This window comes from Channa argus, chromosome 13 (assembly GCF_033026475.1).
Source record: "Channa argus isolate prfri chromosome 13, Channa argus male v1.0, whole genome shotgun sequence".
Lineage (NCBI taxonomy): Eukaryota > Metazoa > Chordata > Actinopteri > Anabantiformes > Channidae > Channa > Channa argus.
The window spans coordinates 25,846,206-25,859,566 of record NC_090209.1 but is presented as its reverse complement, the minus strand read 5'-3'; the positions used below and the strand labels follow the sequence as shown (position 1 = coordinate 25,859,566).

The following is a 13,361-nucleotide window of genomic DNA, read 5'->3' as shown; positions in this document are numbered from 1 at the left end:
AATCCAGTTCGTTGTGATGGCACCTTTTATTTAACTGTTACACTCACTTTTGCTCGGGGTAACAGCATCAGCTGGATGACCAGTATAGAAAAGTACATGCAAAATGTCCTGTGGGATGAAAAGACCAGCAGCTGCTCCAATGTAAAGCTCCTGACAGTTTTGGCCTTCAAACCTCGCAGTCGTGTACCAACGCTCCTTCGATTTCCTGCATCGCTCAGGATAAACTTCTTCCCGAGGCAATTCAACTGCTACAACTCGACTGGTGCAGAATCTGCTGGATTAATGAAATGACCTGGTGTCCTGGAACATCTGGGAAGTGTTCTGGAGCGTCGGTATTCCACACTGGAAAACAGAGGATTTAAAACATTTATTATTCAATGTGAAAATGAATGGTTGACCTTTGTTTCCTTCTAAAACCTGTGTAAACTGTCACAGAGCCTCTAAGCCCTGTGTTCTAGTCTTCACAACCTTTCTCAGATGCTCCAGAGCTCTCAGATACTTGATCTAGAACATGGTGCGCTTCATGTCCTGGCTGAAGAAGTTGCCAAAGTTGAGGTCCTTGGACATCAGCTCCTCCTCCACACCCTCCAGCGCCCATTTGTGCTCCACGATCTCCAGCGCCTCCCACTCACTCTGAAACGAGCACGTGCACATGTTAAATGACAGCAGCAAACACACACAAAGACCGTTTCTAACCATCATGTGTAAAAATAAAAATTGCTTGTATCATACAGCTTTGGTCTTTAGGAGGCAATATGTTGTTGCTTTTACCGTCTGTGTGGTGACTGTTGAAAATATCTTTAATGTCAAAAATGACTCTTTAAAACCACAAATACAGAAACATCTGTGACCAAACTAATAACACGACTTTCCCCATTCGATAATATTTAACATCTCACCTTAAAAGCCTTATTGGGGTCAGGGGGCATTGCCATGGCAGCGCCCGTCATCTGGTCCTGCATGATCCGTGACTGGTCAGCAGCTGAAAGTTAGTATTTTAAAAATGGAATGATGGAATTCTAATATTAGTAAATGTATTTCCTCTGTACATTAGAGCATATGATCTGATCGTGAAGTAAGAGACGTTGGTGGGGCTGCAAACTTGGAAACAAATACCACAGCTATTTTTTCTTCTGTGATACACATTACAATATGAAACATTGAATTTTAAGCAGACAACTTGATTAACTCAATTTGGAAAGAAATGATTGATCTTAAATGACTGTTTGTAGTTTAAACACAGTTGACCTATGCTCTACAAGGTCCTTGAACATCTCACGAAACAAGTAGGATAAAGAGCAGTAAAGAGACGCAAATCGAGTAAACTAAGTATTAACCACTCGCATTCATTTTCCTTAAATGCAAAAAGAGACGTTCAATTGTCTCCATTATGTTCAATAAGAAGCACTTTTGTAGCACATCCATGCACAACACTGACAACTGATGTCAGAGCTCCACACACTTAAGCAGGTGAGTGCTGTGACTCTAAAATTTGATATTTTAATCCCTTTGTCATTCTTCTTCTAAACTTTGAAAAGTCCAAACAACCTCTTCAGAAACTAGAGAGAGATGAATTTCAGTTGCTCGGTTCAGTCGTTTTTCGCAACGTCAAACAAAACAGACGTCAGAAGTCAAAGATCAAAGGCTGTGGGTGCGAAACACAGTCCGAAGACAAACTGACCGTTGTCCTGTCCCAGGATGAGGCTGTACATACTCCTAAGCCCAAACACATTCAGGAAATACCAGGACGCTGAGCTCACCCTGCAAAACAACCGTTTACATTAGAGTTTGGAATCAAACCTGAGTTTTGACATGTTTGCTGTGCGTGGGGTTTAAGTTTAGACTGATTTGTACCAGGAAGCGTCCAGGGACAGCAGGTCTACCCCTCGCTGCAACATCGGCTTGAACCTCAGCGTCAGAGGGAACGGAACCTTGGCTGCAACGAGAGCGAAGAGGTAAGAAATGTTTAGTACAAGCAGCTTATGGCTCCCTTATAAGAAGACTGTGTTTGGATGAGATGAAGAAACCTGACGTGAACAGCATGTATTTATGATCCTACAATTTAAAAATGGATTTTAGTATGAGCCAAGCTACACAAACCCTGCAGCCTACATTCAGTCATTTAACAAGTCACAACTTCCTGTGTCTGTAAATCCTTAGTTTGTTTGACTTCAGACCTGAAACACTAACAGAATTAGCAACTGTGAAAAGGAAATAAACATTTGATGCATTGCTGTCTCCAAATCAGATTTCATTTAATGAGAAAATCAAATGCGTGACTCCCAGCTGAAGAACTCACTTATGACAAATCCAGAGAAAGCCCAGTTGATCCATCCACCAATCAGGATCATGGGTAGGACGTTGGTCAGGTTTCCCTTCATCATGTCCGTCAACATGCTCGTGTCTGACACAAACAGAATTTTTCTTTTGTTGTTAAGCAGCACATCACATAAGCCAGCGCTTCCATCATCTCACTCCCTGCCTGTTACTTATCTGTCAAAACCAGGGCTCAGCAATACGGCCTAAAGTTAAAGCTGTCTTTGTTTTTTCTCCCCAGTGTTCTGGACAATTACATGACATCAAAACAAAACATGACTCAAAAATGCGTTTATCAAAAGCATACGCTGTTCCACAGTATGTGTCGTACTGTAAACATTGTGAAGTATCCATAGTAACTGCTTATTGTGCTCGGAACATTTCCAAAAACACAGATGACCGCAGCTCTTTGTGGCAACTCTATGATGGCAACTATCAGCCAGCCCTGGTCTTAAGACTGATTGTTTTTAACAATCAAAAAGAAAAAGCCCTGTACACGCATGATCTTCATGATGAGCAAAACACACATCAGGATTAGTCTGTTCATACCAAGACACACCCCTACCTGTCATGGGGTTCTTGGGAACGACCTTCCTCTTGACCTTCTTGAAGAAGCCGGTCTCTGCGTTGTTGAAGTATTGTTTCCTCATTGCAAAAGACTAAAAGAGTGAAAACTCGTTTAAACACAGCAGCTAAAGCTTTTTCTCTGGACACCAACAGAGACTCTCAGCGCAAGACTTCTACAGAACTGTGAACGGTTTTATATGATCGGGAACACTGCTCACTTGTGTCAACATCTGAACAAAGATATTTATATTTATCTTAAACTAACAGTAATTATGCATGATGCTGTCATTCAAAAGCAGTGCAGTACAATGTCTCTAAAATTATTTAGATTCAAGTATAAGCAACATATAATGATACAATACAGACAGATTCAAGTAAAACTACCTCAAAATTGTATTCAGGACTTGAGTAAACCGAGTACTACTTCTTCACCTCAGCTTACCTGTCGGGGAATGTATTTTCCATTTTCTCTGAGGATGCGGCTGCGCAGGAGCACCTGGCTGAACAGAATAACGTATGTATGTTAGCAGAAAAATGATGTAACACCAGATTCTGACAGTGGTAGACATTCAGGTTAAACCCAGTGTAGAACCCACTCAACCCAAACCTTTTGCATAAAACAATCAGAACAAGTGTATGTGAAAAAAGACAACACATCCCAAACCCAGAAGAAATGAACTCTTATAAAAGTATAACAGGTCACACTGGGCCACATCTAGATAAAGACAAAAAGCCATGGCACTAAAACTTGTCAAATCAGGACTAGATTAAATAATGTTTAAAATGCAGCATTAGATATGTGAAACCCTGATCTACTGTCCCATAAGCCCATAAAACTATTCAAACTTGAAAAATGTCCCTTTAGAGCAAACTAGGCAAATAAAACTGGTCCAATTGATTTGTGATTAATGGTGATCGATTATGAACAGTCTACAATTATTTGCAATCACAAAATTATAATTAGAATTGATTGACAGCACTAGTCAAAATGTGGAAAATTGGCCTGGGAAAAAAAAAAATCGAGGCTTTGGGATCCCTTCAGACACTTTCTCTGCTTCGTAACAAATTACATTACACAAACGTACGTGTGCATCTGGAATGCAGGCACATTCTCTTCTACAAAACTTTGTTTATAATTTTTGTTTATTATTGAATATATTTGTGCAACCACCTCAGATGCTCCCAAACTGTAACACACCATAGAACATGAAATGTATAAAACATCAAGTAAAACAAAAAGATCAACAGACTACACTTCATCACGTGTCGATCACTTTTAGTTTGATGCAGAAATTAGAAAAATAAATACATTTTAAAAATAAATAGTAACAAGAGACCACAAACTTGCTCCCACCTGTCAGAAACCTGCTCCAGTTCAACCTTCTTGTCGCTGTGGAGCAGCTGAGTGACATAGTGACGGATGATCCCAACGAAGAAGGTGATGAAGACGATGGGCAGGACCACCCACAGCCGAATACTGGAGTCCAGTAGGAGCTCTGGACTGGCCATCACTCTCTGCTCAACCAGCCAACCGCAACGCAGACAGAAAGACAGAGGGCGACAATTCAGATTAGATCGTTTTTTGATACATTTACTTGTCACAAATAATGTGTGACACATTATTTAGGTGCCAAAACTGAATCCACACAGAGGAAATTGATATTTAAGGCAAACTTTCCTGCTTACTGAGGAAAACTAAGTAACTAATGGCTAAGAGAGTTTTTTTCTTTAAAAGATCTGCTATTAATACAAATAGGACGTTTCGTAAGTTGGGACAGTTACTTAACCTGATTAACACTGGCGCCTCATACTACGTTCACAAACCTTCCCCCTACTATCTTTTACATGAACATCACAAATACTCATAGCAAGCAAAAGCTGCTTCAATTCTATTGTGTGCATCACGTTTGAAGACACACGTGAAATGTAGGAGTGATGGGATCATTGCAGCCTGCTCTAAAACACCGTGTTACCCTGGACAGCGGACAGGTCAGCACGACCTTGTGTGAGGGAACCAAATCTGAAGACATTTAGAACCGTCTGTTGCGGATAAGAACTTTGGCCAAATATTCTCGTGCCTCAAAGTGTTTAAAGAGACAGTTAGTTCCCACACGAAAGACGTATTTAGCGTCCGCTCCGTCCAGCCTCGACTCCGTGACACATTAACTTCTTGAAGTGATATTGTTAAAACAGCAGCAGGCCCGAGGAGCAACACAAGCTCCAGCAGAGCAGTTGAACGGGCTACAACTAAAACCTGCAGTTCTTCATTTACCACATTGATAATGTTACGTGGCTTTAGCTTCTGTTCCACTGAATGGGAAGCTAGCTACAAACGCTAGCCGGCTAACCTAGCTACTTAGCCCAAATGTTCTCATAACCTTCAAAGAACGCTTGCTAGCACTTGTTTATCTCAATGACAGCCTGTTTAAGATGTGTACATTTTGATATAGTACCACTTGGTGAGACTAAGTGAAAGGCCGTGTTTTAAATCAGCGTAACTTACCACATCTAGGAACTTTATGAATTAGCAACACGGCAAACACGTTCCGCAGGTGAAAACAAAGACGAAGAAGAAGCACTTCCTGCGTAAGCGGAAAGACTGAACACGTGATAGTGGTAAAATAAATAAAAACATAAAAACCTTTTGGGGCAAATTTTTTTGTACGTATACACATTAAACAATTATAAAAAACAAGACGAAGATAAAGAGATAAATAATAAAGTTGGAGTCAAATCTCACTATTGGTGGGTGAATGGCAAAGGTGTAGTACAACGACACCTGCCGGTCACATGACAAAAATGCTAAACTGACTGCCGGAGAGGGATTTTGAAAAGCATGCAGGTAACACCACACATTGTATATGAACTAATGTTTTAAAGGGAATTATGGCTATTTGTTAGAAGATATAGTAAGGAATCAATGCCTTGTTCAGTCCACATCTGTATTGAGTTTCAGAACTATTAATATATTTAGTCGCCAAAGAGTTTAAGACTTTTGTTCAGCATTGATTATGTCATGTTAAGGGCTTTATCCTCCTACTTGTTGCACAAAATAAATAAATCATGTTTTTTTTCTGATTTCTCGTGAAAAGGAAACATTACTTCTTACACTTTGCTTTGAGGTTTTCTCCTTGACTTAGATTTTTGCAGCCTTGTACCTCACTTGAAAGTTGCTTAGGATAAAAGCGTCTGACTAATGACTAAATGTAAACGTCCTGACTATAGGACGGACATGAAAAGCCCCTACATGAGAAAATGATTATTGAATTACAATATTCCTTAATGAAACACAACTGAATAAATTACAGTGGAATGTTGCTAAATACATTTACTGTACTACATACTGTACAGTAAATTTTGAAGTAGTTTTAAGAAAACCTCATCTACAGTTCACAGGTTGATATTATACTCTTCACTCCATTACATTTATCTGACAGCTTTAGCTACTTATGAAATGCAAAACATAATCACATAATAAACAATGTAGGTAAAGTAAGCTCCACCTTTACCAGCTTCAACACATGATCACATCAGTTATTGCCATCAACAAATACTTTTTGTATAGTTGCTGCACATTCTGTGAATATACCAACATTTGGTTTTTATTGCTACAAACTTAAGGGTCAAAAACAAAGAAAAGTCTATTTGAATATCTGCATCAACTAAACTTAACAAGAGCTGACTATTGTAGATTTCTGCAGAAACCTTATTTATGAGGCGCATGTGGAACAAATATAGATGCCATTTAACTTCAGCTCTTTAGTGTATTTCCTAAAATGTTGATATGTTCAAAACCATTTTTACTGTTATAATTTATTGTTTTTGTTAAAATCTGTTGTGAAATTCAAACTAAACTGATCATTTGAAGCCATAATCCCTCTTTAATGTGGTATGTGTGTGTGTATACAATCAACCAAACAAAATAGGACACATCTTTCCATCAACATGAACAGATTTTTTTATATCTTTAGAGCAATAAATATTTCCACTTTTTCCATATCTCTGCAATTTCAAAAACAAAGTACAAGTAATATATATTTATATACACAGCTAAAATTTTCCATACATAGTTTTTAAAATAATGTCGTCTCTGTTGACACATATTTGACACTGTACTCGTACAATTTTACAAGGACTATTCCAGTCTCTCTTTGTTCTACATTATAAACAAGAATTTTTTTTTCTCCATAAAGCGGTCTGACTTAGACCCCCGCTCTATTGCCCTTGTATAGATACACACAACACGGACTGTCTTTACACAGGAATAGAAGCTCCCACACATATCTCCACCCGATCTGATGTGCTTTAACTTTTCGAAAATGTTCAGTTTTTCCTGTCAGACCAGATCAGTTTTTATATGCATTAAAAATCAGACCTTCCATTCCTGATGTAAACACAGCCAGAGACAATCTGCCCGCTATGGAGCAAAGTGAGTACTCGCATTGTTAATTTTCATTTAACGATGGTTATGTACATTCATGTTTATAATACAGTTTCATTCAGTGCAGATACTGTAATAAATACCACATGCAAACTGATAGAGGAGAGCAAACCCGGGCCGAAAAAAACATTGAAATTGAGCATTTAAAGGACCATACCTGGGTTCTTGCATGCTGTACATTACTTATGCAAACAACACAACTTACAACGATAATCAACCTTCATACAGCCAATAAGTTTGGTGTATTTAAATTTTATTTGCAGCGACTTCCTTCCTGCTGCAGAGAGTTAGTCCATTTCATGTGAAAACTAATATTTGTTTGCTGCAAGTATTTCATCATCGAGTTGTACTGTCAATCCAAATGAACCCCAGACTTAACTAAAGAGGCCAACGTGGACATCGTAGAAAGTTTGGCCATCCATAGATTTTTGTCTAAATGTTTGACCGTAAACTAGACTTCCAAGAATGTATAAAGGGTCAAAGACCAAAAAACAAATCTGATTGGGGCTGACATCATGCCTGAATATATGCTCCTTTGTACACTTGAGTAGCCTCAGATAACCCAGACGTACAGTAACTTAGTCTTCCACAACAAAGGAATAATAATAATAATAATAATAATAATAATAAACCCAGCAAAGGCAAAATCATTTCGACTCAATTATTTTAGTCAAAGGAAGGAAATTAATCTCAGAACTGTTGTAATGTACAGCACATTAAATAAACTACAAATATGCAAAACCACAGGTATGGAGCTTTAAAGTGGGAGCTTTAGCGAGGATGTGCTTGATTTAGTTTGGGCATGCAGTACAACAGAATGAAATGTTGTGTAATTCCTTACGAGGTAGGTTTGATCTAGTGTTCTTCAAGAACCTTTTGTTATTTCAAGTTTGGTTAAATGTTTTAGTCTGGATTAGACATAGTGTTACCGTAGGTGATTGTAGATACATGATAAGAACCAAATGGTCCAGAATTCCTAGCAGCTCTACATTTTTTTGTGTATTTCAATGATTTTTAAAAGGTTGTTTGGTAGCAGAAGTGTTGCTTGTTTCCATGAAAAGCTTGGTAGGCTTTGCGGAGGCTTTGCAATGATTCAGAGGTGTGCAGGTGTGTGTTTGTATGAGCATGCAGGGGGTGAGTGAAAGTAACCATCACAGTCTGTAAGAAAAATATTAGAACAAGTTGTATGTTAGACACAGAAAATTCTCAGTTTTGCTGTAAACATCTTAAAAATGAAAAAGGTTTTAGTACTTCATTAAAATGCCCAAATCAGAAAAGAAAAAGAATCATCTCACGCTTGTAAGCACATAACAAAATAAAAAAATGCTAAAAATACAAAACAGCCCAAGGAGTACGTTATGTTAGTAGAAGCTTGTCACACAACAATATTGATAGTATAATCAGTAGCACACTCTAAAAAGTCAAAGGGGTTCTTCAAATTGAAAACAATAAGGGACCCAAGGTGGTTCCCTGAGGAACTCCATAGTTATAATCTATTATAGTTTTTCAACAACCCTTAAACACAAAGGACTTCTGCAAGAAAATTTTTAGGAAGTGTATTATTTAATTTTCCTAGTTAGGAGCCCTAAGATGCTCAGATGGACTGAAGAACCCTGACAAACGTTTGGTTTTTAGAGCATACAATTTGTTAATTTAAGCAATTCGAACCTTAGATCGATGCTGTTGGCCCCACTGAAAATAGAACACACTGTACAGTTAATATCTACAGTTGGTGCATTCATGTAAATATGGGAAAAGTAAAATGTGTCATCAATATTTGCATCCAGAACATCAGAGGAATTTCCCATCAGCCACCAGTTAAATGCTGGTAAATATTCAAATGAATGACTACACCGGTCTGTTTGGACAGAAAAGCAACCAGCACTAAAATGTTTATTTCTAGTCAGGACGTCTGAATTGCCGGCAGAACGGTTCAAATATTAAGAGAACTTTCTACCAGCCTCATGGGGTTCTTGCCCTGACATCCGATGATCTCGATAAAATGGAGAGAAAGTGAAATCACACTTCAATACTGGCACGGTAGCTTTAACTCTTAGTGCAAAAATAATGTGTAAAATGAGTTTGTTCAAGAATATTTCACTTAGTGCCGTGTAATGTAAAACATTCTGCACTCTAGTCCTGTGAGATGTTAGCAAGTCCTTCAGAATAAAAGTAGGTCCAGTCTTCAAAGTTCCTTTCTGCATTTGTTGGATGATGAGGGAAATGAACAGCTCAGTCCACCAGCCAGACTAAAAACATGTAATCGGTTTAATATTTGATGTTGTGAAAGGATTGGAGCAGTGATGATCACTATATCCCCTCGCTTTAAATCATTTCACATGATCACCTCCAATTGTACCACCCCCCCCCCCTCTGAAAGGCACCTTTTCTTCAGTTTGCAGCACAGCAAGGAATCAATATGGGCAAACATGTTTCAGTTTGTTTAAGTAAGAAATGGAATTTGGGTGGGAAATGAGCCAGTCTTCATCTTCAGCCAAACACTAGTAAATGTTATAGGTTATAGTCCCAGTTAATGTTGATAAAAAATCAATATGTTGCACTATCTTAGAATAATAACTACGAACATCAAAGGGGTTTGATAATTGATTATTCAGTTCTGGTTTTGAGACTTAACTAGGTAATAAGTAAAAACAGCAATCACAGCAACTCTTGGAATCTATTCAAAATGTTCTTTGTTGCTTTGTTGTTGCTGTGTGTTACTTACTGTGCGTGTACGTAAATGTTACTTGATGTCCAGTGAAAAAGTCCACGTCACCTGCATATGTTCATTAATTTGCAGTTACAAAGTGGAATTTCAGAATTCAGTCTTTCGGTCATCAAACCTTTTTGGATAGTGCACAGTAAATTTAATGTAACCCATTTAATTTGCATTTTCAATCGGCCACTACTACCTACTGAAGACAATGAAGTGATGCAAATTTTTAGTTTTCCGAGACTGCAGCCCGTTGGACACCTTTCAGCGGACACAGAGAGTCATACACGTGTGGAGCATGAAATAAAGTTGATGTTAGAAATAAAATCCAACACATTTAGGCTAGTAGTTTCATGTATGCTGAGATACTTGATAGTGGGGGAGGGGGGCACTCACTGCTTTACAACAAATGGTCAAATGAATCCCCCTGTTACAATTACTGGCAAAATTGCAATGTCAAATGTGAACCATCCCCACTTTTAAGTCACAATCCGAAACAGCAGTATATTACAGCACATCTGCTGAAACCCTGTAATCCACAAACACTGAAGGCTTTTAGTAAGATTTGCAAAACACAAAGGTAAAAAGACACCTGTAGTTTCTGTTATGATGGCTTATTTTAAGTTTTAAAAAAGTGTTTTGTCCACAAAAAACGAAGGTCTTTGCTAAAGCACTTTTTATGACCAAATGAACGCTGGACTGGGATGTTTACAGTTTGAACCATAGACACACTGACACTCGTTAGCTATTGCACAGGTCATGCACACCTGTCTATAACTTCTAAATATGTCAACACCAAAGTGCTTTTTGTCTGAAAAATGAAGTGGCACAAATCTAGTGTGATATTTGTTTTTTTTTTTTTGGATATATTAAAAGGACTCGTCCCATTCTAGGCTCCCCAAAGACCCGAACTGTCCCTTCTACCAACACCTAGTGTGACTATCAGGCGCTAACCTTGTAATAGTTTAATTCTCAGGCACTGCTCTCTCACATCTGGTCCCTGAACCATTTGTTCACTACAGCATTTCACAAATTCTTATTCACAAAATGACAAAAACACTTCCAATGTGAATGAAGTACTACAGACATGTCCTCTCAGGCTCAGGCCACGTCTGAAGAGCACTATGAAAAGAAGAAGACATTTTCATCAACACTGCAGGACTACTTGTGGGAGTTTATTTCAGCTTCACGTGACTGAAAATGCATTAGTTTTGGGAGCGGGCAGGTTTTCCTGGAGGAATTACCCCCTGCAGGGCACAAGTCGCCCATCAAACAAAGTGTGAGAGTCTTTCTACCTGCCAGGGAAGTGGATGTGAAAATAACACAGGCTGAGTAATTTCCTCCTCCCCGCTCTCAGTGCTCTCCTCCTCACCAGGCGGCCATTTTGATACACCTGCATTTGCCCTCCCCCTCTCCTCCTCCCTCTTCTGCTCCCTCTTACTACCGCCCCCTGGTGGCGGACCAATGTCCTCAGATTCCTCACACGACCGTGCTGATCCGGCTGACAGGTTTCGATTTGGGGCCGCCCCCTTGGTTTCCCCCCAGCCCTGGGTGCGGGGAGAGCGGGGCGGTCAATGGGGGAGGTAAAGGGGAGTGAGGAGGGGGAGGTGGGATGGAGGAGAGGGGCGGATACTGAGGGCCGTAGGGTTGTGGAGGCGTCTGGGAGACGAGGCGTGCCGAGGGCGTCTGAGGAGGCGGCGTGGAAAAGATGAAGTGGGTGGAGGCGGAGGGGGAGGGGCTGAGCGGGGAGTGTGTGTGCATGACGTGGTTGTGAGTGTGTGTGTGAGCGTGGGGGTGGGGCTGAGAGTGTGATATGGTAAGTGGGAGCTTGGTGCCTCCTGGCCTCCCCGCTGCAGGATGCGAGTGGTAGAGTGCGTGTGGGGTAGTTGGGGTAACGGGAGAGTGGGGGGACAGCGGCGGGGGTGTGATGAAGCCTGAGGCCATGTTGTAGCGTGGGTGCTGGGCGGCGGCATGTTGCATCCTCTGATGCTGCTGGCTGTGAGAGAGAACGCAGCCGGATGGGCCTTGCCGTCGGGGTGCGGAAAACCTGTGCGAGAGGCCTGGGTGCTGAGGGAGGCTCTGTATGTGGTAGCGGTGATGGTGGTGGTAGGGTGGGGGTGGGGTCTGCTGCTGCTGGTGCCCAGTTACACTGACTTCGCCTCCTCCACTGCTGCCATGGCAATACTGGGCGTGCAAAGCTTGGAGCTTGGACGGACCCCCTCCCATACCTCCTCCCCCTCCAAGTCCTCCGGAGTCCGACTGACCGAGGTTGGCCGATGGGGAGGGGCATGGGGAAGGGGAGGATGGGTGGGGGATGGGTGGTGCGGGGGCGGGGTAGTGGGGGGGTGATGATATAATTAGGGGACTCGGAGGACCCTGTGGAGTCGGTGACGTCATCGTCAGGGGACCAGGAACTTTGCCTCTGCGGCTGCCAAAGAAATTCCCCAGCACCCCGCCGCCAGTTGGGACTCCCCCACCGGACATCCCTCCTACGCCCCCAACCCCTCCCCCGCTCACGAGTGGGGAGGTGTTGACCCCTCCCTGGTTGTGACAGAGCCCCGGCCCACCCCCCACCCCTGTACCGGGGCTCTGAGTAGGGCGGTGCGGCCTGTAGGCTGCCGGAGATGAAGGCACCATCATGGGGCTATAGGAAATTCCTCCAGTGGGCAGGGGGCGCTGCTGGTGAGGCCGAGGGCTGCTAATAATCGAACCCTGAGAGATGAAGAGGAGTTTGATAGAAGAGAGAGGACAACAGTGCAAGAAGAAAAAAATGAAACCCAAAACTTGACGTGCCAACATATTAGTTTCCAATATTTAAAGAGCAGTTTGTAAATGTATTTAACTCCATCCAGATCCTTTTATATCATGTCTACACCATGAAAATTCCCTTTCAGACACTTTCAGACACACTACAATTTATTTCAGAATTTTTTTATGATTGTTGTCAGTTGGCTGTAGTCTTTGCAGTGTATTCAAGTGCCGGATCCCTGACTTTTTCCTCTAGTCAGACCATGTTGTTGGGGTTGATCGGACTCATTGAACATTAGCAGGTCAGCTAAGAGGGTCTGAAATTAACTGAGATCATGTTTGACCCTGTTTGAGGTAGGAAAATAAATCTAGAGATGAAGGACATCAGTGTCGAAGACAAACAGGCAGATTTAAGGACAGACAGACACAAGACCAGCAGAAGAAACGTGAGTAAAGCTGATGCAGATGAAAGTGACAAAGTCTAACAATAACTACAGTGGTGCAGAACCTGAGTGTCAAGCACAGTGATTGGTTGAGCCCAACTCCTGACAGGAAGTTTGTAACAGGTAAAACACA

The 13,361-nt window shown here is 41.2% G+C and overlaps 2 protein-coding genes across 8 annotated transcripts in view; both read right to left on the bottom strand.

Annotated features, from left to right (window-relative positions):
• Window positions 1-7: 7 nt before the first annotated feature.
• zgc:86609 (ER membrane protein complex subunit 3-like) lies at window positions 8-5,499 on the bottom strand. The gene is made up of 10 exons (XM_067527758.1): window positions 5,387-5,499; window positions 4,238-4,398; window positions 3,326-3,383; window positions 2,882-2,975; window positions 2,300-2,404; window positions 1,855-1,936; window positions 1,682-1,761; window positions 900-982; window positions 469-633; window positions 8-342 (listed from the first exon to the last, which is right to left on the bottom strand). The coding sequence occupies exons 2-9, from the start codon at window positions 4,390-4,392 to the stop codon at window positions 505-507; spliced, it is 786 nt and encodes a 261-aa protein (XP_067383859.1). The 5' UTR covers window positions 4,393-4,398; window positions 5,387-5,499; the 3' UTR covers window positions 8-342; window positions 469-504.
• Window positions 5,500-6,823: 1,324 nt separating this feature from the next.
• The window catches only part of LOC137139888 (IQ motif and SEC7 domain-containing protein 1-like), a 139,998-nt gene continuing 133,460 nt past the window's right edge, over window positions 6,824-13,361 (bottom strand). For 6 of the 7 annotated variants that reach the window (XM_067527749.1, XM_067527751.1, XM_067527750.1 and 3 more), the window contains one exon: window positions 6,824-12,749. In XM_067527749.1, coding sequence (XP_067383850.1) covers window positions 11,517-12,749 — 1,233 coding nt within the window. In that variant the 3' untranslated portion in view covers window positions 6,824-11,516. The remainder of the gene's footprint in view (window positions 12,750-13,361) is intronic. The other variant, XM_067527755.1, reaches the window with a different exon arrangement.

Bases quoted from the DNA above. Each gene is read 5' to 3' on its own strand.
- zgc:86609 (XM_067527758.1), bottom strand. From the start codon at position 4,392: ATGGCCAGTCCAGAGCTCCTACTGGACTCCAGTATTCGGCTGTGGGTG. The intron at 3,384-4,237 runs GTGGGAGCAAGT...TATTCTGTTCAG, and splicing joins CTGGAGCAGGTTTCTGACAG to CCAGGTGCTCCTGCGCAGCC. The intron at 983-1,681 runs GTCAGTTTGTCT...ACTAACTTTCAG, and splicing joins CATCCTGGGACAGGACAACG to CTGCTGACCAGTCACGGATC.